The sequence below is a fragment of the Neolamprologus brichardi genome, chromosome 12 (genome assembly GCF_056152115.1).
Source record: "Neolamprologus brichardi isolate AB-2024 chromosome 12, ASM5615211v1, whole genome shotgun sequence".
Taxonomy (NCBI): Eukaryota; Metazoa; Chordata; class Actinopteri; order Cichliformes; family Cichlidae; genus Neolamprologus; species Neolamprologus brichardi.
This window is the reverse complement of record NC_142115.1, coordinates 34,211,123-34,236,338: the sequence shown is the minus strand read 5'-3', so window position 1 is coordinate 34,236,338 and position 25,216 is coordinate 34,211,123. Positions and strand designations below refer to the sequence as shown.

Genomic DNA, 25,216 nt, shown 5'->3' with positions numbered 1-25,216 from the left:
GCTTCATTTGTAAACACAGTGGGAAACAAATCAAGCTCCCGGGCATAACCTTAACTAAAATATATTCAATATTCACATCCAAATTTAACAAAATAAATGGTGCTAGAGTCAAAACCATTCCTAACAGTTAATTAACACAGATCACCAGTAAGGGGTTCCTTTTTCCAACTTACAGTTAGCTTTAAGTTAGAAGCTTAGCACTGGCCGAAGTACACACAACAAATGACTGGTTAATTTGATAATCTGAAATCACACACACACACACACACACACACACACACACACACACACACACATATATATATATATATATATATATATATATATATATAATTTTGGGTTGGTATTTGAAGCGAACAGATGGCAGTAGATGAGCAAATAGGAACCTAAGACATGTAATTATGCAGTTACACTTCCACTAGCTTGTCTTTTTCCTTACTAAACCAGCAAATACAAATATATTATCATACATTCGTTTACAAACACAGTGGAGAAGTAAGCAACCTTCTGGCCATAACCTCAACCAAAATATATTTTGTATTCATAGCTAAATAAAACAATTGAGCTGGAGTCAAACCGTTCCTAACAGCTAATTAGCACTGACCACCAGAATGAGGCTCTTCCAACTGACATTCAGCTTTTTTTTTTAAGTGCGCAAGTGTGAGTCGGCAGCTTCGGCCTGGCCTGAGTAAATCTAACATATTACAACAAGTTAATTTCATAATCAAATATGACATTAATAAAAGTGATAATTGCAGGTTTTGTTCATTTCTGGTGTTATTTTAAGAGAAGAGACGGCGGTAAATCAGCAAATTGGAGCCAAGTAGTAAGACCTATTTTGAGAGGCGGAGCTGGTCTTCTCCATTCGGCGAGGCGTGTTCGTAATGAAAGGAGCGCGTGAGCGGCGCTTGCTCTGACTTCCTCGCTCATCGGCAGCTACATTGTGTGGAAAGCAGCACGTTGTTGGCTTCTGCACGCTGAACTTTACGCCGAATAAACGTTCTCCTGTTCAAGGAGAAACCGGATTCAAAGCTACCAGATATTCTCTCAGACGTCTGTAAGTTACCCCAGCTTGCGAAAACATGTCGGCCTCGGCGGCAAAAGTGAGTAAAAAGGAGCTGAACTCAAACCATGACGGAGCGGATGAGACCTCCGGTAAGGGGAATGGCGGCCTCCTGTTCACCGCCATTTTCACTTTCTTCTCTTAACATATTTTTGCATTGCCACTTAGTGCATTATTCTTGCTAATTATTTTGTGCACTGCTTTGATTTTTGCATCACTCAACGGGAGCTTCTTCATGGCTGGCCACGGCGGTTGCTGCGTGTATTCGCGCTGCGCTAACGGTGGCTAGCTCCGCAGCTAACATGCTGCTGCTCTTGCCTTCTGTTGTTCAATTCAGACCGGTGCTGAGAGGCCATGTTAGCTCCTTAATTTAGCATCATCAGCGTGGCCAGTGATGTCGAAGGCTCCTAACTGAGTGTCCGTGTGTAATCTTGGAAGAATATTTTTTCTGTGTTTGGGAGTAAAATCACTTCACACTATCCGATAAAGGGTTGCAGCTAATTATTTTTTCTTTTAAAAGGGTTAAAGTTGGCCGTTTCAATTAGCAGTTAGCCAGCCTGTGTGTTGTTGTTGTAACGTTACCTAATGCTAGCTGACGACGCTGTGTTTTGTTACCGCTAAAGATGCATTTAAATCAAGTGGTCACGCAGTCAGGTGAACCGGATAATTATATTATGTGGACGAAAACACATAGGATTTCTACTGTATGGGGGACGGTTTCACAGTAATGGGGGGGTATTCTGGCATCTGTCCCCGGTTTTGGTCCCTCATGTTATCGCGGCTCTGTGTGTGTGTGTGTGCACTCAGATGTCCCACATTTAAACCACGCGGCCTTATAGGTAGCAGCCGGCAGGAAACGGTGAGTGTCTGAGCCGCTAGAGCTGCAGCTATTGGCCGCTTACCTTACGTTAACCTCCGGGGGATTCAATCAGCCATATATATTTACTTACACTGTACTAACGCAGAATTAAGTTGGGTTTTATTTGTGCTCCGGTAGGTGTTGGTATAAAATCACATTTGGTGTAAAAAGGATTTTCAGATAATGGCAAACTTAGTTTCTCTGTAAAATAAGTTTGTATGAAGGACTGACTAAAAGTAAAAAATAAATAAATGGATAATCGAGGTCCTACTTGACTGTTGCTGTGTGTAATTTGCATCTTTTAACAATTTTGTTTTGTTTCCCACAGAGAAAGAGCAGCAAGAAGCTATTGAACACATTGATGAAGTTCAAAATGAAATTGACAGGTAATAAATCTTTTAAGCTAAACGTTCCGTATAGTGGTAGATTTCCTGCCTTGTAGAAATCTCGGTGATGTTTTGATGAAAAGAGGCACTATGTCGCTAAATTAACATGCTGCAATCTGGAAACCTGCATAATCACTGAACTGCATTAAGATGCAGTTATTGTAGTGTTAAGATAGCCAGAATATTAAATATGACATAGCTTAAAGTGGAAGGATTGAATAAATTGAAATGCAAGGCAGCATTGTTCATTGTGGTGAAAATGACACAAGAGCATAAAGTAAAATATCAATTAAATATGATTAAACATCTAAATATAATTCAGTGAGGAATTTAATAGGCATAAGTCGAAATGTAAATTGGGTTGTTTTGTTGTAAGGCAGAGTTTGGGCTTTATAAAAGTTGTGGATCTATTAAAGTTGAAGAAAAATGAAACCTTTCTTTTAAATTGAATGATTTTCCTTAAATTTTAAGTACAACTCAAATGAATGTGAATTGAGCTAAATTGGATGATGTCCCAAAAGGTAAAGTGAAAGCATATGAGACAATAAATAATTAAATAATCAATAAATCCAAAATGAAAATAAAGTTTGGGCACAACACTGTCCACTGTTGGACATGCATATGTGAATAAATATAGCATTTATCTATATGTTGACATTACACTTGGTTACCTGGATTGTGCAAATTTTAAACTTCTCTTTTTCTTGTTCAGGTTGAATGAGCAAGCAAGTGAGGAGATCCTCAAAGTAGAACAGAAATACAACAAACTCCGTCAGCCATTCTTTCAAAAGAGGTCAGAACTGATCGCCAAAATCCCCAACTTCTGGGTCACCACATTTGTCAACCATCCACAGGGTAAGCAGATAATCTAAGAAATTTTATTACTTTAATTTGTCTATATTTAAAAAATGGCATCACAGTGCTAAGTGTGAGTGATGTGGACAGTGAATCAAGTTTTAAATTTGTATATCCATATGTTGTTCTTCCTACAGTATCAGCCCTACTGGGGGAGGAAGATGAGGAAGCGCTTCATTACCTGAGCCGAGTGGAGGTGACGGAGTTTGAAGACATCAAGTCAGGCTACAGAATAGATTTTGTAAGTGTTTAATGGTTTCACGTAACACTTTGGTGACCTATTTTTATTTTTTTTAATTATTTTTTCCTTTATTTGCAAGTTTTCTTACCTGGGTGCATTTTTAATTTTTCTTTTTCCTTTTTTTAGTATTTCGATGAAAATCCGTACTTCGAAAACAAAGTTCTTTCCAAAGAGTTCCATCTGAATGAGAGCGGAGACCCCTCTTCAAAGTCAACAGAAATCAAATGGAAATCAGGAAAGGTATGCACAGCTTTCAGTTTGTCAACCAAAGTAAATGAGTGGATCACCACTCTGACCTATCATGTTTATCAGTGCCAAATTTGAGCAAGCTCATTGACTAAACACTCACGATTGACAGTACTCCTGTTTGACTTAATGAAGTTATTTTTTTTTGTTTTGGATAAGACTTTAAACCTACAACTGGGACCATAGACTCATCAGTGAGGTGTTTACTGAGACCAGAGATAAGTCAGAAATGTGATCACAAGGAGTTGCCCTCTGCTGGCATTTAGAAGTAATGCAGGTTAAAGACTACTCTATTTTCATAACCCAGCGCTATTACATTTACAGTTTATAGATTTTATTCAGAATTGTAGTGAGTTCATGACTTTTATATCTCACATTGTTAGTTTTAAATGTAATGTGCTGATAATGGGTAGTCCTGAAAAAAATTTTTTTTTTCCTGTACCAGTCACAAACTATTTGGTAACTCCTGATGTTTTTAGGACCTGACCAAGCGCTCCAGCCAGACACAGAACAAAGCAGGAAGGAAGAGGCAACACGAAGAACCAGAGAGCTTCTTCACTTGGTTCACTGATCATGCCGACGCGGGGGCTGATGAGCTCGGGGAGGTCATCAAGGATGACATCTGGCCAAACCCTCTGCAGTACTACCTGGTATGTTTATGATGTTTAGTCTGTATTACAATGTTCTCACATCTTTCATCAATCCATGAAATGATAACAAAGTAAGAACCAGAGCAAGAAAATGCTTAAGATTTCCTCATCTCTAGGTTCCTGATATGGAGGATGAAGAGGGTGAAGGTGAGGAGGATGAAGAGGATGAGGAGGGTCTGGAGGACATTGATGAGGAAGGAGATGAAGATGGCGAGGAAGATGAAGAGGATGATGGAGAAGACGGAGAGGTAATCTACTAAAAGCTGAGAAAATTGATGTGAGTGGTGCGGGGTCACCTCCCCTCCCTCTTCACTTGCTAACTGTGTGATGTCTCGCTCTTTCAGGACGACGAGGGAGAAGATGACTAAGAAAACCACCATTTACCAAGACCCTCAACCTTCTATTCCCTGTTCAGTTTTTCCACTCATGTTCGGGAGCAAAGGTTTTATTTTATTTTGTTACTTTTTTTTTTTTTTTTTAAATCCGTGTGTGCTTCATTTTCCATTCTGAAGCCTCTTTCACTTGTTGGTGCCATGTTTTGTTATCCCTCGACTCATCTAAGGCAAATGGCACTTTGCCCTGAATTTTGAGTACCATCCCCCTCAAGTCATCGAAAAATGATAATAAAAAAAGTCTAAAAAATAGAATCAGCACGGCATCCTAAGTAGATTTGAAGACTATTCACACAGAAGTTCTTCTGTTCAAGGTTGTGTGGTAAATTGATTAAAGCCATGGTGTAGTGACCTAGCGCTAGCAGACCTCTAAATATTTTTTTTCATTTTTTTTTTTTTTTTTAATTTTATTATTTTATTTTTTTTCATTTGGGATGTTGAACCCTTAAAACTTATTTTCCCCTACGTGCTTAATGAGTACCAGCTCATTCCTTTGACTTGTAATGTTTAGAGGGAGGGCGGGGTGGGGCAGGAGTATGTTGGATATTGGGGAGAGTGGTTATTTTGACACCATTTCTATGGGACTTTTTTTTTTCATTGTATTGTTTTACAGATATCCATGAGATTTGAAATGACATTTTTAATAAAGAACAAAATGGAAAAAAAACAAGCTTGTAAATTTTGCCCCCCACTGCTTCATGGGTTTAAAAAATGGACCTGTTATCTCAGAATTTACATTTAATCACCCTTTTCCTTTTTTCGCTTGGGGTGGGGGGGGGGGAAGAAATTGTTTTAAATTTGAGGTGTACAACTTGCTTTGTTACAATAATAAAACTTACTGTGTATAAATGTGTGGGTGCATTCAAATTTAAGAAAATATAATTCAGGTAGTGGCAAAGGCACCAGGGTTAACTACTTGTAAAGTCTGTCAGCTGGAGAAGGATTTTGGAGTCATAAGCAGGCTTGAAGCAAAGTCCTCTGTTAGTAGGCGATGGGTGATTAAAGCCAAGAAGGTGTGCTCCGATTCCTTGAAATTGCTTTTTGTTATCCTGTCAGGCCAGTCACTTGGCTGGAAGGCCCAACCTAGAGAAAAGTGACAAAATCAGTTACCTGAAAGCAAGATGTAACTTGTTCAGGTGTTTCAGAGAAGTGGGATACATGTCAGTGCAGGTTAACCATAAAAGCCTGAATTCAGATGTACTAAATCCTGACTTAAAAATGAACAATTTTCCAGATCTGTATTTAATAACTTCAAGTACTTTAGCTTGGATAAAAAACACACTTGAGAGAAATGTGCATGTCCCAACGTTCATTACACACAAATGCAGTCAACCATACCTTTAAAAAGTAAGGGGTGAGTATCTAAGGAAACATCTAACCTATATAAATTTGTTCAAAACAAGCATCTTTATTTCAAAGAAGGCCTAATCGGATATCTCTAAAGTTGAGGCCAGGTAGGGCTGTATATGTGATTGAGTTGCAGTCATCTAAGGGATCAAATTCATGTTTCTGATTGTGGCACAGCTTGTATAACACAAGGACGCAGGTGCCTTAAACCTGCATTCTTTTCAAAGGCCACCAGGGGGTAAATCTTGTGGCCTCAACGGGACTTCTGGTCCTTTACAAGTCTGGGAAAACTACCCTCTGCTCTCCCCCTGAAAAACTTTTTTTTTTTGTTTTTGGTGCGCTAATGGCTCAGTCGCTCATTTTGGGGCATAATAAAACATTTCATAAACGGGTCATTCAAAATGTCAAGAAGATTATCCAGGATGCGCAGATAGGAAATAGTTTGGCAGATTGCAAACAATAATTTTTCATCTGTTTAGATAAGGTTTTATTACTAATATACAGTTTAAACATATTGGATTAGCTTGTTTATATGACTGTAAAGCACAAAAATATGCAACCAACATATAAAGACGTAAACCAGAGTTATAGTTGTTTATTTCTAATTTATTTTGAGTTTTTATTTTTACTTTAGTTTCAGTGCTGGTTTTCATTATTATTATAACAAAAAGCACTTTTGTCAGCAGTGTCATTTTCAGAACATCAAAATCTCAATAAACATTTTTAATACTAGTAGATTAATGTAAACACAATATTTAATCTCAGCAAAAACTGAACCAAAGCGTTTTAAGGCGGATTATGATGACAGATTAAAACTATTTTTCCCGGTACATTGTATTTGAAAGCTAACCAAACTAGTTTTAGTGAAATAAAACTAAAGGAAAAACTAAAATTAGCTATGAAAGAAGATTTAAGTTAATAAAAATAAAAACAAGACTTTGCTAAATAATGATAATAATGAGCTAAAAAATATTGTTTAATAAATATTTATCAAACATAAATAGATCAATTCAAAGTGTTTTAAAGACATATTGGTTGGTTATAAAAATAACTAAAACATATAACACAATGTAAAACATAAAACATCTTTTATGTTTTACATTGAACAAATTTATAAACGTTTTAAACATATTTTAGCCAGACGGAAAGTTACCAAAATATTTTTTCGAGTTACATTCAAAGTTTCCGAGAAGGTTTTAGATTTAACAGTAGATCGATGTTTCGATTTAGCTTACTCACACATGAGTTTAGTTAACTGTAATAACCCTGATGTGTAGGTTTACCCACCTAGGTGAGTGTTACACCTGGGACAGGTGGCCACGGTCCAGGAGAACCCCGGGAACCAGGAGAAGCGCTTGTCTGACGGCCAATGCTGAGTAACATCGGCTTTTCTGAACGTGATCACCTCAAACCGGTGTCCGTGGGGATTTTCAAACAGCTGAACGTTAACCCTCCGACCCCCGAGCAGCGTGTCGTTGCGGCTGGAGAGCGCCAGCCGGCTAGGCACGGAGCGGATGTCCGTCCCGAGTGCTAAGTCGTGTCCGCAAGCCCTGCACAGGATCAGGGTGTCCGTGCTGCTAGCTCCTCGGTCCTGTGCCTCCGCTGCAGCAGCCGCAACACACGCTTCACCGAGCTTGTGGGCGCTGGGGTAAAACAGGAGCATAAAGAAAACGTACTGCCCCAGCATGTTTGTTAGCAGCCACGCGCACATGGAAGGCTAACCACAAGCTAAGCTAACTGAAACTCTTAGCAGCTTTGTTTTTAGCCGACACGGCGCATGGAGCGAGAATCAATAACTGGCTGTCAGATATCAGCACAAATGATAAAACATATAAATCTCTGACCACTAAATTTTTGTGTACATTTATTATATCGTTTCGATTGGTGGACTTTGTAGCGGCTGGCTAGTATAAACGTGTTAGCTTAAGATTCGGAAGTGCCACAGAAATAAACAGGAAGTGGATTTATCTCTAGCTCATCTCAGACGTCGAACACTGCGGTGTTATTTAACTGGAAAACGGCTATTTACTTTAGCAGAAAAGCCACCAGTATACATGATCTGAATTTGAAAAGTAAAGCATTTCACAATACGTTCATTTTTTTGGTCTGGGTTTTTTTTTGTTATAACGGTTTTGTGCTGCGTTCATGATACATGGTTTCAAACGGAATTCCCGAAACCGCCACAACAAAGGTATCTGCTGCAGCTCCATTGTTGCTATAAATATGTAACAACTTATCTGATTTTATAAAGTTTAAGAGATAGATTATTCCTATTCGAATTGACGCGTGAAACCATTTAAGAAGGGTATTAATTTATTTGGATTTTTTCCGACACCACCTAAAGGCAGCGTGGACTTCACGATTACTTTTAATGGTTTCCACGGACAACGCTTGCACAAAACTTTCCTCTCAACCAATCACAAAGCGGGATCTTGCAAACGAGCCAATCATCAGGCCGGTCGTTTGTCAAGCCAAACAACCGTTTTCTTTACAGGGAGAAGCCGAGATTCATCTTGGAAGCAGACTGTGTATCATGATAAAAATGTGCTTTTTAATACTTATTTTAACGGGTCATTAATGTGGCCAAACGGGGTCTATGAGAATGAAAACCCGGGATTCACCTCCGTCGCCGCCACCGGTTCACCTCCACGTACTGGAGACTACACCTATACATGTTCACATGAGGAGGAGTCCCAGCAAAACCCCACAGGTTACTGTACTTTATAGATTCGGGTGAAATACTGCTGATGTTAATCACATGTCGTATTTCTGCTGCAAAGATTTGTTAGTTTTCTTCTAGACAGCCCTCACCCCACCTTTTCGCAAGCTTTCAAAGAGTTTCCAGAGGAACAGGACGCTACGTTAAGTCTTGAAGCGTTTCACCTGAATCTGTTTACCTTTTCTAAAGAGTCGGGAAAAAGGTGCCCAGGTGAAGGGCGATGGAGGTAGACCAAAGGTCCGGAAGCCGTGGATTCCTCCAGGAAGGCTGTCCTGCAGAAGAGATGTGGACTCCCACAAGTGCCAGGTCTCTTATTACTGTTCATCTCTGTTAAATGTACTGGGATCTGTGGAGAGGAAAGATTTTCTGGCAGCAGCTTGTTTCTTTAACAAAACAGATGTACCGAAAGTATCAAAAAGACTACAACCAGAACCTATACTCTCATTTCAGGGCTGATTTACAAATTAACAAAGGTAGCTGATATCCATTACCATGGACCATCCGAACTAGCCACGCAAAGAGTATTCCCATATCACTTTGAGCTTATATTCCTTATTTTGACATGTTAGAGCAATGTTTTTCTGTTATGCTGTCTACCTGCCCCTCATGGCACAATATGCACAACATAGGGCCATTTACAAGAAAAAGTAGAAATGAAGTAAAAGAAGTAGAATTTAAGCAAGACATTAAAAAAACTACAACCCTGGGACTTGAGGATCTTAAAAATGATGTCCAGGGCAAGAGAAAAATGTCATAAATATCCACAGACATAGAAAGAATAAAAATAGTGAGCTGAATAAAAGGAGTTGGATACATTTTAACCCACAAACACTTAATCACACAAAGAACAACTGCTACAGTGGCTAACGTAGCAGGTGTTAAAAGACTTCAACTCCCACAACACCCTGCACATCATAGAGAGCAAGGAGTTCCCCTCCTAAATATTTGCATATGACAGACGCATCTGGTCAACCCCTCACTGACTGGGATGTATTAATCATAGAGAGCCTAAGACAGGACCACCTTTTTGGCTTTAATTTGAGGATTAAACATAATTTTATTTTTTCTAAGACACAGTCGAGGATAGTTGGATGAACATGTACCTTGTTTCTTTTGGTAGGTGCAGCTGTTCTCAGTTTATTTCTGTCTTCTTTGAGGCTGATCCCTGAACCGTATTTCTGTTTGTTGTGATTAGACGAGCCGAGTGCGGCATCAGACAGAAAATGGGATCAGACATCAGAACGAAGCAGAGGAGCAGGAGGAAGAGCTGGATGCAGTGTCCAAGGACCTCAGCATCCTACTTAGAGAGCAAGAGAGCTTTCGCCGTTTGAGGAAGTACGTACAGCTTCAGCAGTCTGACACACAAACATTTGTACTAGTGACCTGATATCCAGAGGAAGTTTAACCAAAATGGTTTAGTTGTACAGTGTCTCTGAATCTTCTCACTGGAGCACGAAACAAATGCTCCAGTGAGCTATAACATGAACCAATTCATGTTATAGCAATGATTAGGCAAAATGAATAATGCAATTAATGATGATGAGTGCCATTTCTCCTATTCCTATAATGTAAAAGCTGCAGTGGAAGAATATGCAGTTAAATCAAAAAAAATTTAATTTGGTAAATCTGCCAAAAAAAACCTTTTTACTACAAAAGTCTTCTACTGTAATCTTTGTGTTGCAGAAGTCTCTTTAATGGGTGGCAACAAGTTTTTACACATTTCTTTGTAAAGCAATAAAAGGAGAGGAACTAACAGTGAGAGGGTGCTATTCAAAACAAACAAATGAAAATAACCACAAGTACCTGTTGGGAGCTAATGTTCATAGATTAAGATGTTTTAGTTAATTTTATTTATTTATTTTACAATTTAATGGACTTAACCAGCGGTGTCAAACTCCAGTCCTCGAGGGCCAGCAGTCAAGTTCTATAGTCTTGCTAATGACCTACTAATTTTATTCAGGTGTGTTACAGCAGGGATACATGGAAAAGTTTCACTACACCGGCCCTCAAGGACTGGAGTTTGACACCTGTGGACTAAATGAACTAAATGCATCTCCAAGTAGCACCTGTTTTGGTAGAGATTAGTATGTCAAATGCCTGATAAACTACCAGTGTGTATGGTTACCAGCACAACACTGAGAAAGGTGGCGTAGCAGAAGGCTGCTCACCCAGAATCAAGGGTGCCCTGAATAACTGCTGCACCTTTAAACAGGTGGTGTGATTGATGCAGGTCAACTGGAATGGGGACTGGGTACCAGAGGAATCACACAGTGTTGGCAGTCAGGGGAAGAGAAGGAGAACAAGTGGATTTATCCATCCATCCATCTTCATCCGCTTTATCCGAGGCCGGGTCGTGGGGGCAGCAGCCTAAGCAGAGAAGCCCAGACCTCCCTCTCCCCAGCCACCTCCTCCAGCTTATCTGGGGGAACACCAAGGCGTTCCCAGGCCAGCCGAGAGATATAATCTCTCCAGCGTGTCCTGGGTCTGCCCCGGGGCCTCCTCCCGGTGGGACATGCCTGGAACACCTCACCCAGGAGGCGCCCAGGGGGCATCCTTGTCAGATGCCCGAACCACCTCAGCTGGCTCCTTTCGATGTGGAGCAGCAGCGGCTCTACTCTGAGCCCCTCCCGGATGGCCGAACTTCTCACCCTATCTCTAAGGGAGAGGCCAGCCACCCTTCGGAGGAAGCTCATTTCCGCCGCTTGTATCCGCGATCTCGTTCTTTCGGTCACTACCCACAGCTCGTGGCCATAGGTGAGGGTAGGGACGTAGATCGACCGGTAAATTGAGAGCTTCGCTTTTACACTCAGCTCCCTCTTCACCACGACGGACCGGTGCAGCGTCCACATTACTGCAGCTGCAGCCCCAATCCGTCTGTCGATCTCCGGCTCCCTTCTCCCATCACTCGCGAACAAGACCCCGAGATACCCTAACTTGCAGGGTTAGGGTTAACCCTAACCCTGCAACAATACTCTAGTAGAGGAAATGAGAATAATTAGGCCAACTTTTACTCCAATATACTTTCTGCTGATGCACACAATGATATTTCAGGTCTGCTTTGTTTACAGGTCAGATTCTCGAGGTCAACACAGAGGGGCAGATGTGCTCCTGAGAGCCCTCGTTGAAGCAGAAATTGACGGCGTAGCTGTAGCCAATCAGCTGACAGCTTTGAAGGAAACTATGGACAGCTTTGCCAAGGTAAAACTTGCACTGGAAGATATTTTACTGATAAATCAAGTGGATGAAGAAATGAGGCAGAAGGAATAGATTAGGACATGTTTGGATGTACATGTTTATTTATGTTTTAGGACAAGACGCCATCAAAACTGCACGCAGCTTCTCTGGAACGGCAGCAGAAGTTGTTGTTGGAAAAGATCGAGATGTTTGATAACACACACCACGGCCTCCGACAGCTCCTCAGAGAGTGGAGCGAACATGAGGTACAGGAAGAAGACAAACATTCCCAGCCCATTGTTCCTTCAGTGGGCTGGATTCAGTCATTATGCAAATGTCTGTTTATAAGATTGGAAACCTGCAGTCAGCTGAGACTGAAGAAGTCACCTGGATGAGTGACGAAACTCCCACAAAACGCTACGTCCGGATGAACAGAGTAGTGGGACTGTCAGCGTGCCTTTATTCACTCCTGACCTTTACTGTATCCACAGCGGGAATCGCTGGTGAGGTCAGAACAGACAGACACCCTGAGAGAGAGACTGGCCGACAGTGAAGCAGACAACATGGTGAGTGACTATCACCCGCTTTTTACCTCATTTTACATCAGAGAAAATTCCTGAGAAGACGTCTCTTCTTTTCCAGCGCCTTCTGGCCAAACTCACCCACAAGGAGAAAGAGGCCTCGAAGCTTGCAGAGCATTTGGACTTCGAAAAGGTTTTCCACAACAAACTGATACCTCTCAGACAGACGTGCGCACCCTTAATGATCTCTCCCGCTCATCCTCTGCTCGCCTCTCTCATTGCAGGACAATGTGAAGACAACCGAGGAGCTTTCAAGAATCCTGGAGTCAACTCGCAGCCACCTGGAGTCTCAGCTGAGCCGAGCGGAGGCAGAAAAGACCCGGCTGGCCGCTCAGATTCAGGTCTGTTAACACAGAACGCGATCATATGCATTAACACACTGGAACAAGCAGACATAGACTACAACCAAAGACTTAAAAAACCCTTTTGATATCTCAGGCCACATTTACTAGTCAATGCAATTAATGCGATTGCAAAAAAAATACACAAGTGAGAGTGCAAAGTTCTGCAGTTTAACTGCCAAAAATGCCACATGAAGGAATCTAAAGACACATTTGGTGCAAAACCTGGGGTCTGCCTTAGCAAATACTGGTAACACTTTATTTTCATCTATGTTTAAAAATGCCTGAAAACAAGTTACACTGAATGAATATACAATATATACCGTAATTGTCGGGCTATAAGCCGCTACTTTTTGCACAAGCTTTGAACCCTGCGGCTTTTAGTCAGGTGCGGCTTTTCTATGGATTGTCCATGATTTTTGTGATATCGTAAGACGATTTGTTTTGTTTGTTCCGCTGTTGTACGGCACTACGTTGCCTGGCGGAAGGGCATGTGATCAGATACACAGTATCGGGGTTCAAGAGTGGTATGTTGGTCACATGTCCATCCGCCAGGCAACATAGTGCCGTACGAAGTAGCGCGAAAAACAAACTTCAAAGTAGCGCTACGCATTCAGCGGGAGGCGTGGATGATGAGCGGCGATAAACTTGCAAAAAGCAAGTTATGCTCAACTCCATCAGTGGATTCTGACAGCGTGGAAAAGTGTGAAAACATCCATGATCACCAACGGATTTCGAAGGGTTGGACCCCTTCTGACGGTGTTCGACTCTGACACTGACAACGAGGATTTGTTTGGTTTTGAAAGTGACAACGAAGGAAAGAAGCTGAGAGTGGATGAAGTAGCCATCATGAGCCTGTTCGTATCTGACACTGGAGAAGAGGACTCTGGTGGTTTTAGTGCGCAGGAAGAAGAGAAAGATGGTGGTGAATGACTGACTTTTCTTCTTGTTAAAGCCGTGTCACTGCACCTGAGCCTAAAAGGTAGTCCGAATCTATTTTTCTGGTGTGCTGTAGGTTATTGTTATGTACTACATTTGTTACTCATTTATGAAGCACAGTACATGTTTGGTACTTGTAATTACCGCTACTTGTGCATATACCTAAAAGGTTATGCAAATATGTACCCATAACCTGTTTTTCAAAATATTAATAAAAGGGGTGTGTCTCCAAACAGCCATCTCTTTCCTGACAATTCCCTTTGTGCATATTCTCTTACATATGATAAGTCAACATTGAAACACCTGACTTAGCCACCAGACTTTTAGTCAGGTGCGGCTAATGTATGTACAAAACAGGATTTTCCCCTGATTTTAGCTTGTGCGGCTAATAGTCAGGTGCGCTTTGTAGTCCGGGAAATACGGTAATAAAATGGAGGTTGTAAAGAAAAAAAAAGTAAAAACACAACCAGACCATCAGCCACTGTGGCTTCCTCCAAACTCTTAATTCATTCCACCTGTTTAGCTGTGAACTTCAGTAAACAGGATATATGACTAATCTTAACACCTGTACCCACAGGGTGAAGTTACTACATCCAGTGTTTACACTGTTCCAGACATCAACACCAAATGACCATTGCAATTCCTGGAGGAATCTGCAATCTGCTGAAAACAGCACAAACTAGCAGGTCAAAAAAAGAGGGAGCAAGTAATCTACTGAAATAATAATGGAGTGTAGGCACTGGCACATGTTTCTCCCCAGAAACAGCAGTTAGGGTCAGTGAGAGCCAGCTGAAGGAGAATCAGTATGTTCTAACATGAAGGCAAACTCCTCTGTGTGCGGATAAATGCGAGGCTCTGGATCAATCTCACAGCTCAGAAAGAGGAAGGCTGATTTATTACAGCTGCATAATCTTGAAATCTGTGAGTAAGAGCTGACTCACGTACGTGTAAGAACATGAAACAATATTTCTTTGACTCTCAGTTATCGTGCCAAGTATGTGCATTGCTCCTGTATTTTTTTTGCATGGCATGCGAGGCTGCATGTATTACATGTTGTACGATTGAGATATCTTGACACGCTCTGTGAACGTTTGAGTCACACCGATCTGATACAGAAGGGGAACTTGTGTGACTGCAGTTTTCATTATGGATGATCTCTGTGGAAATGTGACTAAAGCCTGGAGCAATGAAGCCTCCACTACGCGCATGTTCAGGTTTCATGAGTGTGGTTCAGTAATGGGTTTAGACTGGCCACAAATATACAAGTGTTCACACTTTTCAGTTACAAAACAGACGCTGAAGCGCTTTCTTTAAGCCAGAAGAGGCTTTTCCCAGGAAAAGTAAGTCTGGCACAATCTTTTTAAAGTTTATAGCAGCACTTTAGCTGCTTTGTTTCCCTCGTCCTTGTTCTGAACATATGTTTTCTTTGTTGTAAATCGTCCACATAACAGTGCATGTCGAATAAGTAACAATAAGAGTCTTTTGATGTGCACACTTTGCCAGTGAAGGTAATTCAGAATCCTAAACTCACCCTTTAGCATTCATTACTCAGCTTTCCTGCTTCTCTCTCTCTGTAGAGGATGCATCAGAGCCAGGAGCAGCAGCAGAAGGAGCTCCAGGTGCTTCAGGAGGAGCTGCAAACTCTGAGGGAGCAGAGGGAGGCCGAGGAGAGAAGTCTGGCCCTGCTCACCGAGCAGGCAGAGCGAGCCGAGGAGGCCGCCAGGCGGCTCGCGGACAAACTTCAGGAAAAGGTCAGTATGTGCAGCCCGTGTGATGAAACCTTGTCACTGGTTTCCTAAAGTCACACATGACCTACATTACATCCTGTGATGAACTAAAAGCTATTTTCCAATCCATATTTTTAAAAATCTTTTCACAGTATTTCATCATTTTCTGGTATTGCGGTAGATTATAGATGGAGAAAACATGTTGGTTCCTTTGTGTGACCGTCACACCTCTGTGTGGTTTCTTCTGCATGCAAATGAGTTTTCTCTGCGGTGTCTTGTCCGATCACGTGGTTTATGCAAATCTGATTCAAAGGAGAGCCGCTTGGCCAAGTGGCAAGTTTCCAGTGAAACACACAAGCAACAGAGGTGAGGACTGCCTGCTGAAGGAACAGCAGTCTGACTGAGCCTGTAACAGGCATACAGACACGTCCTGCTCACTCTGTTCATTCTCTTTCACCTGTTCACCTTATTGAAGGTGACTTGTTTATGAGGAGCACTTGAAATAATAAATAAGGTCAAAAACAAAAGAAGAAAGTGTGTGAGTGTTTTTGTTTTTTCTTAAAGGAGTCCCAGCTGGCTCAGGCTCTGTCCACATCCAGTGACTGGTGCCTCCGCCACTCCAAGGAGGCAGCGGCGAAAGGACAGCTAGAACAGGAAATCTCTGCTCTCAAACAGTGAGTGCATTCATGGAAACACTCATTTAGTTCTCCTTGTTTCTGTAAATAAATCGATAAATGTAGCCCAGCAGCATCGGACAAAATGTGAGTCACCCTGAAAATTAAGGCGGCCGTGGTCAGTTTGAAATTTATGTCTTCATAAGGAATTTCAAGTCCAACTTTGTCTGGTTTGTTGGAGACCTGGAAGATGACAACAATGAGATGTCTAAGGCAGGGGTGTCAAACATAAGGCCTGAGGGCCAGAATCGGCCCTGCAAAGACTCAAATCCGGCCCACTAGACAGCTTTGGAAAATATGAAGGAGTACATAGATTTTGACTTTGTAACTGTATTTTCATAAGTTTGACAACTTTTCTTATTGATAAAGGAACCCTCCCCATTTCTATTTCATAGTACACCAAAGTAATTAAGTAACAGATAAACAATTACATGACAAAAAGTCCCTGCTTTTTCACTATCTACTATAGAAATGTCTGTCTCCTTATTTGATATGTAAGAAATGTTGTTTTTATAATTATGGGACAGTCTGGGGAATCAACAAACAGAACTTTTTCTGTAATTTCACACATTTATCACGTAGTTTCACTGGTCTGGCCTTCTTCAGTTCAAAGTGGGCAGAATTTCTAGTCTAAGGCTACCATGAAGAAAAGGAAACATCTTGCAATATCAGAAGTCATCAAGATGGAAGAGGAAAGCTACAAGACCAAAGCTGTGAGCCAGTATTAGCAAGAGAGCTGGGGGCAGCGGGGCCATCACATGGTCCATATCTGGAGGATGCCCCAGGCACGGCTGAGCTCGCACTGAGCTGGTTCAGTTCCTCCAGATATCAGCCAGATATCCTGGTCTGGTCCACGTCCTCCAGAATAGCCATGGTGGCAGAGCCGACTGTTCCGTGGGAGGAGGAAATGGAAGTGGCTTTGGAGAGAAAAGCCAAATGCTGACAAACAGGGTGGAGTTGCGTTCACCTTTCCAGCTGGAGATGGATGCAGAGGTTTCTTAAATCTCTTTGTCACAGGTCGCATGAGGAGGAGAGCTCTCTAAGGTCGCACAGAGGAGGCAGAGCAGGGGAGCTGTAGTCTGTGGAGGAATGACGTTGTGGGATGAGGATCCTAGGACAGGCCGCAGGAGCTCCTCCGACACACCGAGACCTTCCAGGATTAAAGGAGAAACCTCGGGGGTGGGGGGAGGGGTGGCAACACACTGACAACCCTGCAGCTTAGTCTGTAGCACTTTTGGAGATGCTTCAGTGTGCAAGGCAGGTGAAAGCAGCTGTGCTTATATCAGACAAGCATACATTTACTGGACTTTAAACATTTCTTTTACAGGGAATTTCCTTCCCTTAACTGTCACAAACCTGGGGGTCAAAGTGGACTGTGATCTGAAGTTTGATAATCAGATAAAAGCAGTGGTAAAATCTAGCTTCTTTCACCTCAGGCAGCTGGCAAAAATAAAGCCAATTCTTTCACGGCAGCACTTTGAGACAGTGATCCACGCTTTTGTTAGCACTTGGCTGGATTACTGTAATGCACTTTATATTGGGGTCAGCACATTATATATTAGTCATCTACAGAGGAGGCAAAATGCCGCAGCTCGTCTTTTAACTGGCACTCGAAAGTTTGAGCACATTTCCCCTGTTTTAGCTTCACGTCACTGGCTGCCCATTTCTTTTAGGATTCATTTTAAAATTCTTTTATTTACTTTTAAAGCTCTCCATGGCCTCGCCCCATCTTATCTCTCTGAGCTGCTACAGCCTTATACACCCACCCGCTCTCTCAGGTCAGCTGATCAGCTGCTCCTGCATGTACCCAGGACTGGGCGTAAACTTAGAGGTGATCGTGCTTTTGCTGTAGCAGCTCCAAAACTGTGGAACGAGCTTCCTTTAGAGATCAGACAGGCCAGTTCTTTATCTGTTTTTAAGTCACTCTTGAAAACCCACCTCTTTACCCTGACCTTTGACACCATGTGAGATGTTGGTTTGTATTTTTATTTTTATTTTTTATTTTAGTTGTTTTTAGGTGATTCGATGCTGTTTTATCTTGTTTTTGTTTTAATATAGGGCTGTTTTAATTTTATGTTTTATGTGTTTTATTTATTTATTTTGCTGTTTTCTGTTATTCTATTGTTTTAACTTATTTTCTGTACAGCACTTTGTTCCTGTGCTGGGTATTTTAAAGTGCTTTATAAATAAAATTGGATTGGATTGGATAACATATGTTAAATGGAAACCCAATTTAAGGAATGAGGAGAAAAGGATGTGGAAGTGGTGGGCAGCGTGGGGTCATTTGGTTGGACCACAGACTCTTGACTGTGTTTTTTTACTGTAACCCTGTCGAAAAATCCCGCCACAGCAGAACGTGTACGAGGCTGTAGAGAGGCCCAGGTGGCAGCGGACTCGTGCACCTCAGCAGCTGATATCGTACACTTAAGGTTGTTCATTACTGAAGGTAAACAAGGATCTGTGACTGGTATAATCTATGTTCCTCCTGTTCATGCTGGACTTGGGAAATCAGCTCTCTGGTGTCTCTTTATCTGCTTCTGTTTCTTGAAATCACCAGCAGTAAGATGACTGCTAACCCTCCCACCCTACAAAATCACCCATCACACAGTTTTTATAAAGGAGGGAGAAAGCCGTAGAAACCAAAAACTTCTTTGTATCCTGCGCTTTTTTATTTTTTATTTCCATTTTTCAGGCCCAGAGGGTGTCACTTGACACAAACTGGTACTGAAACTGAGGCTACTGACACTTTGGCGTTGCAGCATCTGTGTTATGGCCAGAAACTGAAACAATGTTACTTAGAAAATTGTGGTTGTTGAGTAAAGTAACCTTTTATACCTGTCTATGTCACAGTCAGGTGATCGAGCTGCACGCTCAGCTTCAGTCAGCGGAGGAGAAGAGTCGGACGGAGAGGGAGGAGCTCCGGGATCAGCTGCATCATCTCAGCGCCGAAAACGCCTCCACCAAGCTGCACAATCAAAGCCTCAAGGTATGTTCAGCAGAGTTAGCAGCACGCTGTGAATTTGGTTGATATGAAATAAAAACTGTTAAAGAAAAACCAACAGCTGATGTTGTTTCAAAGCTTCTGTGGTCTAAGGGAAAGGTATTTGTGTGTAGTTTATGATAAACATGCCTCACATTTAGAGTCAGCTGACGTCTTCTGAGGAGACACAGCGAGGGCTTCAGTCTGAAGCTCGTCAGCTGAAAGCATCGATCAGGAAGTATGAAAACCTGGTGGAGAAGTACAAGAAGAAGGTACAGATACGCTCACTTTAAATACAGATTTAACATGAAAGTCTGAGGAAAGTCAGATGGTACTTTGTTCTTACATATTATGACTTTTAAAAATGACTTTAAAGTCTCTGTGCTGAAATCGAACCCGTGTCGGGGTGACAAACCTCTCTGCAGGTCCAGCAGGCTCGCCTGGAGTCCGAGGAGTACTGCCTGAAGCTGGAGGCGGTGCAGAAGGAGGCGCTAGACGTGCACGTCAGCCTGGACAGGGAGAAGGAGCAGGTGAGGCGGGAGCTGCTGGGGCGGCTCAGAGAGCTCGAGACTCTACCGGACAGGTTGAGGAAGACCGAGCAGCAGCTCCGAGAAGCCCAGCAGGAGGCTGACGCACGCGAGAGGAGGAACATGGAGAATAACTCTGCCCTCTCTGAAGTCAGGCACAAGGTAGAGGTTTCATTCAGACCCAAAAGACCCAGCATATGAAAAATCTGGAAAGATTAACAAGTTTGATGAATATAATCCAAGCAGAGTGTCCCCAGGAACCCGTCACGGCTGACATGTTCCACTAAACGTTTTCCTTTGCAGGTGGAGCAGCAAGGCACTCAGCTGGAGACGCTTCAGCAGAGGAACCTGCTGCTGCAGGAGGAAAACAACGTCTTGAAGGAGAAAGTGTACAACTTCGAGAGGTAACAGTCTTATTCAATTCAAGTTTATTTATATACCGCAGAGCCAAATCACAACAACAGGTGCCTCAAGGTGCTTTATATTGTAAAGATCCTACAGTAATACAGATAAATCTGTATTATATCTGATCTTTTCCAAGCTGTGACACTAGATTTGTGTGTTGGTTGCAGGAGGCTGGAGGGCTTGAAGGCAGAAAACAGAGAGACGTCTCAATCTCTCGCTTCGAAGGAAGCCAGTATCCACAGCATCCAGCAGCAGCTGGAGGGGAAGAGTCACGAGTGCAGCGTCCTGTCCAGACAACTGCAGCAAACTCTGGACGACGCACAGAAACAGGTACAGACACGTGGAGTCACGGAGGTCTCACAGTTCCACCAAACATCACACACCAGACGGGTGAATGGGTTAGCGATGTGAGATGAGCTTAAAGCCAGAGGTTTCAGTATCAAGACGGTGGCTCTCCTTCAACTTCGTAACAGCTACCAAGATGCTGCTGAACTGGTTAGAAGTGGCGTTTGGTTCGCATCTACCTCACCCAATAAAAATCTCCTAATAGAATAACTGTAAAAGGAAATGCATGTAAGAGAAGTGATTTGACAGGTAGCATCGCTCATGATCCTGGACTTCCCAAACTCTAAAGTGTTCAGCAGTGACCTGGAGGATGTTAAGAGATTGCCATGGTTACTGCACTCAAAAAAATAACTCTTTGAATGAACATAAAAAAATCATGGAAAGAATTTCCAAGTAAAATTAAATGTAATTAAATTGCTTTATTTTAGCATTATGCAATTCTGTTATTCCAACTTATTGTACTTGAGTTGGACTAACTTGATTAATTAATGATGAATCAACTGTTTTACTACAGTTGAGTCCAACTTTAATTTAATTGATTTGATCCAACCCATGCAAATTACGTTAGTGCAACAAAACATGCTTATTCGTAATAGAAATCAATTTATTTTAAGTTAATTTAAAGAGTTATTTTTTTGGAGTGTTCAACAAAGTCTAGAGTCTGGTTAACATAAAATGTTAATGGATTTATAATAACTTGCACTCCATCCATCCTCTTATCTTTACCAGGGTTGCAGTGAGGCTGGGACCTATCCCAGATGTGACAGGGTGGGAGTCAGAATACTGGACAGGTCACCAGTCTATCACAGAGAGACAGACAACCATTTGCCCTCATGTTCACAGATATTTTAGAAACACCAATTAACTTAACCCTAATTACTGCGGCAGGAAACCAGAGCACGCAGAGAGAACCCACTGCAAACTTGGCCAGATTGCAGATTTGAACCCAAGACCTTCTTGCTGCGAAGCAACAGTGCTAACCACTGTGCCACCGAGCTGTCAATCTAGACTTCAAAAAAATAGGGAAACTACGATTACAAGGCTTTATATAGAATTTTAAAAACCACAATAAATAGCTGAGGCATATACGTAGTGTGTGTATGGTTGTCTGTCTCTTCTAACCTCGGTCATTTTCCTGTGGTTTGAACTCTTGTGTGATCTTGTGAATTTTGTGAATCCAGGCAACTAACCACTCTTACTAGATTGTATCCTGTCATCTCAACAAGAATAAATTAAGTTGCTGGATTTCATGCAGATCCTACATGATTTCATTACGTTCACCACAGAAACAGGAAATTATTTTGTTCACATTACAAGTTTGAATTTTGTAAATTTAACAACTACCCAATTTCATTTTTTTGAGTGTGGTGCTGAACACTTAAGCTTTTGTGAAGCAGGTTGCGTTTGGAGTTTTGGTTTAAAATCAGGCTCCACAGTGTCACTAATTCTTTTATTTTGATTTAAAAGGTTTTATACCTGTCCCCGGATTGGGAGGGAGGGACGGATGTTTTATGCATGCACACTGTTGATCTGTATCTCACTAACGTCACTGAGTGAAGTCCTGCTGTGCAAACACTGACACACAGCTTGCACACATTAACTTGGGGATGCAGAAGGTGTTTAGACTGCTGTTAAGTCTGCAATTAAAGCAGTAAAAACTTAGACTGCAACTGAGATTAGAAAATCAGTCAGTCGACTTTGTTACTAGATACATTACTTATTGCAGGCAATATAAACAGTACATTTAATTTCACATTGATGTGGTCAAAAAATCTAATGATTTCCATCTCTCCTTCATTGGTCTGTGGGTCAGTCAGAGCTGAACACAGCAAGCACTCTTTAACTTAAATGGTGAAACAAATGTATTAACTTGTGATCGAGCAAAATTGTCCTTAAGTCAATTAAATCAGACTTTTTTTTAATATATTTGCGCGATTAATCCTGTTAAGGCTCAACTTTGGTTGGTGTTTCTGTTCTGTATTAAACTGATGATCCAGATTTTACACCTCCTCAATGTGAGCTGTGTCCACGTCCACACTGACTGCTGATCATTGAGTTAAACTGGGGTAAAAACTAAAGCTTTGATTTAGGTGTTTGTACACACTCACTGAAGATAAGGTCAAAGAAACTAAATCATCAGTTTTTCCCTGAAGGATTTCGGTGCTCATATGTTTATTTTTCACGTTCGGCCTGCAGGTAGACGACAGCATGCAGAGGGTTTTAGCCAAAGAGAGGTCATCTCAGTCTAAAGCCCTGGACCTCCAGAGCCAGCTGAGCCGAGCTAAAACGGAGCTGAGCCAACTGCAGCGAAACAAGGAGGAAGTAAGTCACAGATGAATGCTTCTACATATGCGGGCAGGCTTCGATAAAACCAAGAGGCCAGAACTAAAGTATTTCAGGAAAGCTCCTTCTGGCCCATTTGGGTCAGTGGTAACAGTTCCACCAACCTTCTACAGCAGTCAGCAGAGGTCTTTGAAACCTGTGGCAAACATGGAGAAAGGTAGAGCGGGAGTCACTTTTCACGTTTCGCTCATTTGCAGATAAAATCATAGTTAGGACCACGTGTTCATGTAAAATATTTTAAGATTAAGGCCAACTAGCCTTTTAAAAAAAAGTTTAAAACACAGCAGCTCCTCCGTCACAGCTCACCGAGGAGCTCCAGCCTCGCGCAGCAAGTGGCAACACGACGGAGACGGCGAGCTCAGGTGTTGTGAACGTAAATGTGTTTTCAAATTTCCAGCAGCAGCGCTCGTCACTATAATCACTATAACAACCTTCAAAGGTAAAAAGCCAATCACGGTCCTTCATTAAACCACCTGTTCAGCAATCATAAACGTGAAGACAGTCATCCTTTCAGCTGCTCGCTGTTTCACACAGCAGAGTTTCAGGATGAAGAAAAAGCATGAAGACAAACTCCCAGCTCGGTTTCTCACTCTGGAAATCTGGAAGTCTTTGTAAACTTTTGCTGTAGGCTGACAGCAGCTGTTCACTCTCTCTCTATATTTCTGTTACTCTGGTTCATTGTTCATTATTTACCATCAGCTCCTCACCCATAAATGCTTTGAAGAAGTTACTGTTGCTGTGACACGTGTAAATGTGCACATCACTCCTGTTTTCTTTGTCCAAAGACACACAGAGACTCATTGCTTTCACTGGTTTTGTCCTTTTAGTAAATCTGGGCAGATTTAAGGCAGCTTTGGTACTGAAACTGATACATCACATGATAATGATGCTCAAAGATGGTCAGAAAAAAAATGATGTTGTGATGAAGGAGTGTATCCCTGCCTTTGTTTCCCAGATGGAGCGGCGCTTCCAGAGCCAGCTGCAGAACATGAAGGACCGGCTGGAGCAGTCGGACTCGACAAACCGCAGCCTGCAGAACTACGTCCATTTTCTCAAAACCTCCTACGGAAATGTGTTTGGTGACTCTCTGCTTGGAAGCTGACAAGCAAAATTTATCCAGCCTGACCAGCAGTGATCCTCCCGAACTATCGTACGGGACATAAACCGCATTGATTAAAGGTCTGCTTTTGACTTGAAGGTTTCATGTTTTGTATGAAATTAATAAAATTGAATTTATGGATAAATTCTCAGTTATTAGTAGCCTAAACATTTTATTTATGTATAACTTACCAGTAACTTAGCAACTGCAAAGCAAAGATAAGAAACTCCAGTAAGAGTTTTTATGATTTACAATATTCTTGCTGATTTACAAACATAAAAAATGATGTGAGGTTTATATTATAGCATTTTGTATTTTACACCAGAGTGTCATTAAAGTCAATGTAAAAAAAAGAAAAAAAAAGACTTGTTTCATTTATGTTAGGAGGTACTTTTGGAACATTATATCTGCATTGTAAGACTACAATGTAGAGAAATTGGACTACAAAATCAGCGTTTTAGTTCACCACAGCATGTTTTTACCCTGTTGCTTTATGCGTGTCAGATAAACGAGAACAGTCTGTGAAATATATCAATACAAAGACTGGATGTTTAAAAAAGAAGGAACATCTAAGGCCTGATCTGCTAACAGTCTGCGGCAATGCAGTCTTCTTTTGGCCTTAAAAAGCATGTTTTATACCTGTTATGGTTATGATGTTTGGTTCTAGACGTTTTTTATTTTTATTTTCAGTTTCCAGTCCTATGATCAGTCCTACTTGGATTTTTATGAAGCAGCAGAAATGAACTTGCTTCTTGGTAGAATGCTGATTAAGCAAACTGGATAGTCGTATAGAAATTATAGAAATATTACTAGAGAACCCTGCGATTGCATGTAATGAAACACATGTTATTTTCTTATGTTTTCCTGCTGAGTACTGGGCCAGTAAAACCCCTTTATTCTCCCTTGTTTAGGATTTCTATGACTGAAGTCAAACATCACAGTAAACATTAATTCATGATAATCCTACAGGCTCGAATGCAAGAATAGACCTTATCAATCCAAACTGAGTTATACTGAACCTTGAAAATACTTTGATCAGTTAATATAGCCCATAATCTTGATTTAGAGAGTTTGTATAAATCTATGTTCTTCACGCGAAGCAACTGGAAAAGAAGCAGATTTTCTTACAGCAGTTCAGCTGTGAACTATAGGAAGGCGTTTTCTAATTTCCTTTCTTAATAAAGGAAAGTGAACCTCGGGTCACGTCACTCAGTTAGGAATCTTTCTTAGCAAAATGGACTGTGGGAACCTAATAAAGAAATTATCACAGTGCATAATAGAGTTATCTCTATCATTTTGTGATGTGTGATTATACCGATAGCA

The 25,216-nt window shown here is 41.5% G+C and overlaps 3 protein-coding genes across 3 annotated transcripts; 2 read left to right on the top strand and 1 right to left on the bottom strand.

Moving 5' to 3' along the window:
* The first annotated feature begins 865 nt into the window (after positions 1-865).
* Positions 866-5,471, top strand: seta (SET nuclear proto-oncogene a). Its single transcript, XM_006797703.3, has 8 exons — positions 866-1,155; positions 2,251-2,308; positions 3,021-3,163; positions 3,301-3,404; positions 3,531-3,644; positions 4,130-4,300; positions 4,417-4,548; positions 4,645-5,471. The coding sequence occupies exons 1-8, from the start codon at positions 1,083-1,085 to the stop codon at positions 4,666-4,668; spliced, it is 819 nt and encodes a 272-aa protein (XP_006797766.2). The 5' UTR covers positions 866-1,082; the 3' UTR covers positions 4,669-5,471.
* LOC118454715 (uncharacterized) lies at positions 4,915-7,994 on the bottom strand. Its single transcript, XM_035910725.2, has 2 exons — positions 7,327-7,994; positions 4,915-5,775 (listed from the first exon to the last, which is right to left on the bottom strand). Exons 1-2 carry the CDS (start codon positions 7,748-7,750, stop codon positions 5,621-5,623), a joined length of 579 nt encoding a protein of 192 aa, XP_035766618.2. The 5' UTR covers positions 7,751-7,994; the 3' UTR covers positions 4,915-5,620.
* On the top strand, positions 7,584-24,256 carry LOC102777578 (outer dense fiber protein 2-like). The gene is made up of 17 exons (XM_087849455.1): positions 7,584-8,749; positions 8,948-9,064; positions 9,954-10,093; positions 11,827-11,956; positions 12,067-12,198; positions 12,424-12,498; positions 12,575-12,646; positions 12,738-12,854; positions 15,371-15,544; positions 16,085-16,194; positions 19,045-19,180; positions 19,336-19,446; positions 19,600-19,863; positions 20,005-20,105; positions 20,274-20,436; positions 22,648-22,773; positions 23,750-24,256. The coding sequence occupies exons 1-17, from the start codon at positions 8,636-8,638 to the stop codon at positions 23,894-23,896; spliced, it is 2,229 nt and encodes a 742-aa protein (XP_087705581.1). The 5' UTR covers positions 7,584-8,635; the 3' UTR covers positions 23,897-24,256.
* Positions 24,257-25,216: the final 960 nt, after the last annotated feature.

Excerpts from the sequence above, each read along its gene's own strand:
- seta (XM_006797703.3), top strand. The coding sequence starts at position 1,083 with ATGTCGGCCTCGGCGGCAAAAGTGAGTAAAAAGGAGCTGAACTCAAAC. Across the intron at positions 2,309-3,020 it reads GTTCAAAATGAAATTGACAG|GTTGAATGAGCAAGCAAGTG; the intron begins GTAATAAATCTT and ends TTTCTTGTTCAG. Across the intron at positions 4,549-4,644 it reads ATGATGGAGAAGACGGAGAG|GACGACGAGGGAGAAGATGA; the intron begins GTAATCTACTAA and ends TCGCTCTTTCAG.
- LOC118454715 (XM_035910725.2), bottom strand. The coding sequence starts at position 7,750 with ATGTGCGCGTGGCTGCTAACAAACATGCTGGGGCAGTACGTTTTCTTT. Across the intron at positions 5,776-7,326 it reads CAGGTGTAACACTCACCTAG|GTTGGGCCTTCCAGCCAAGT; the intron begins GTGGGTAAACCT and ends ACTTTTCTCTAG.
- LOC102777578 (XM_087849455.1), top strand. The coding sequence starts at position 8,636 with ATGAGAATGAAAACCCGGGATTCACCTCCGTCGCCGCCACCGGTTCAC. Across the intron at positions 8,750-8,947 it reads GTCCCAGCAAAACCCCACAG|AGTCGGGAAAAAGGTGCCCA; the intron begins GTTACTGTACTT and ends CCTTTTCTAAAG. Across the intron at positions 19,447-19,599 it reads TGGAGAAGTACAAGAAGAAG|GTCCAGCAGGCTCGCCTGGA; the intron begins GTACAGATACGC and ends ACCTCTCTGCAG.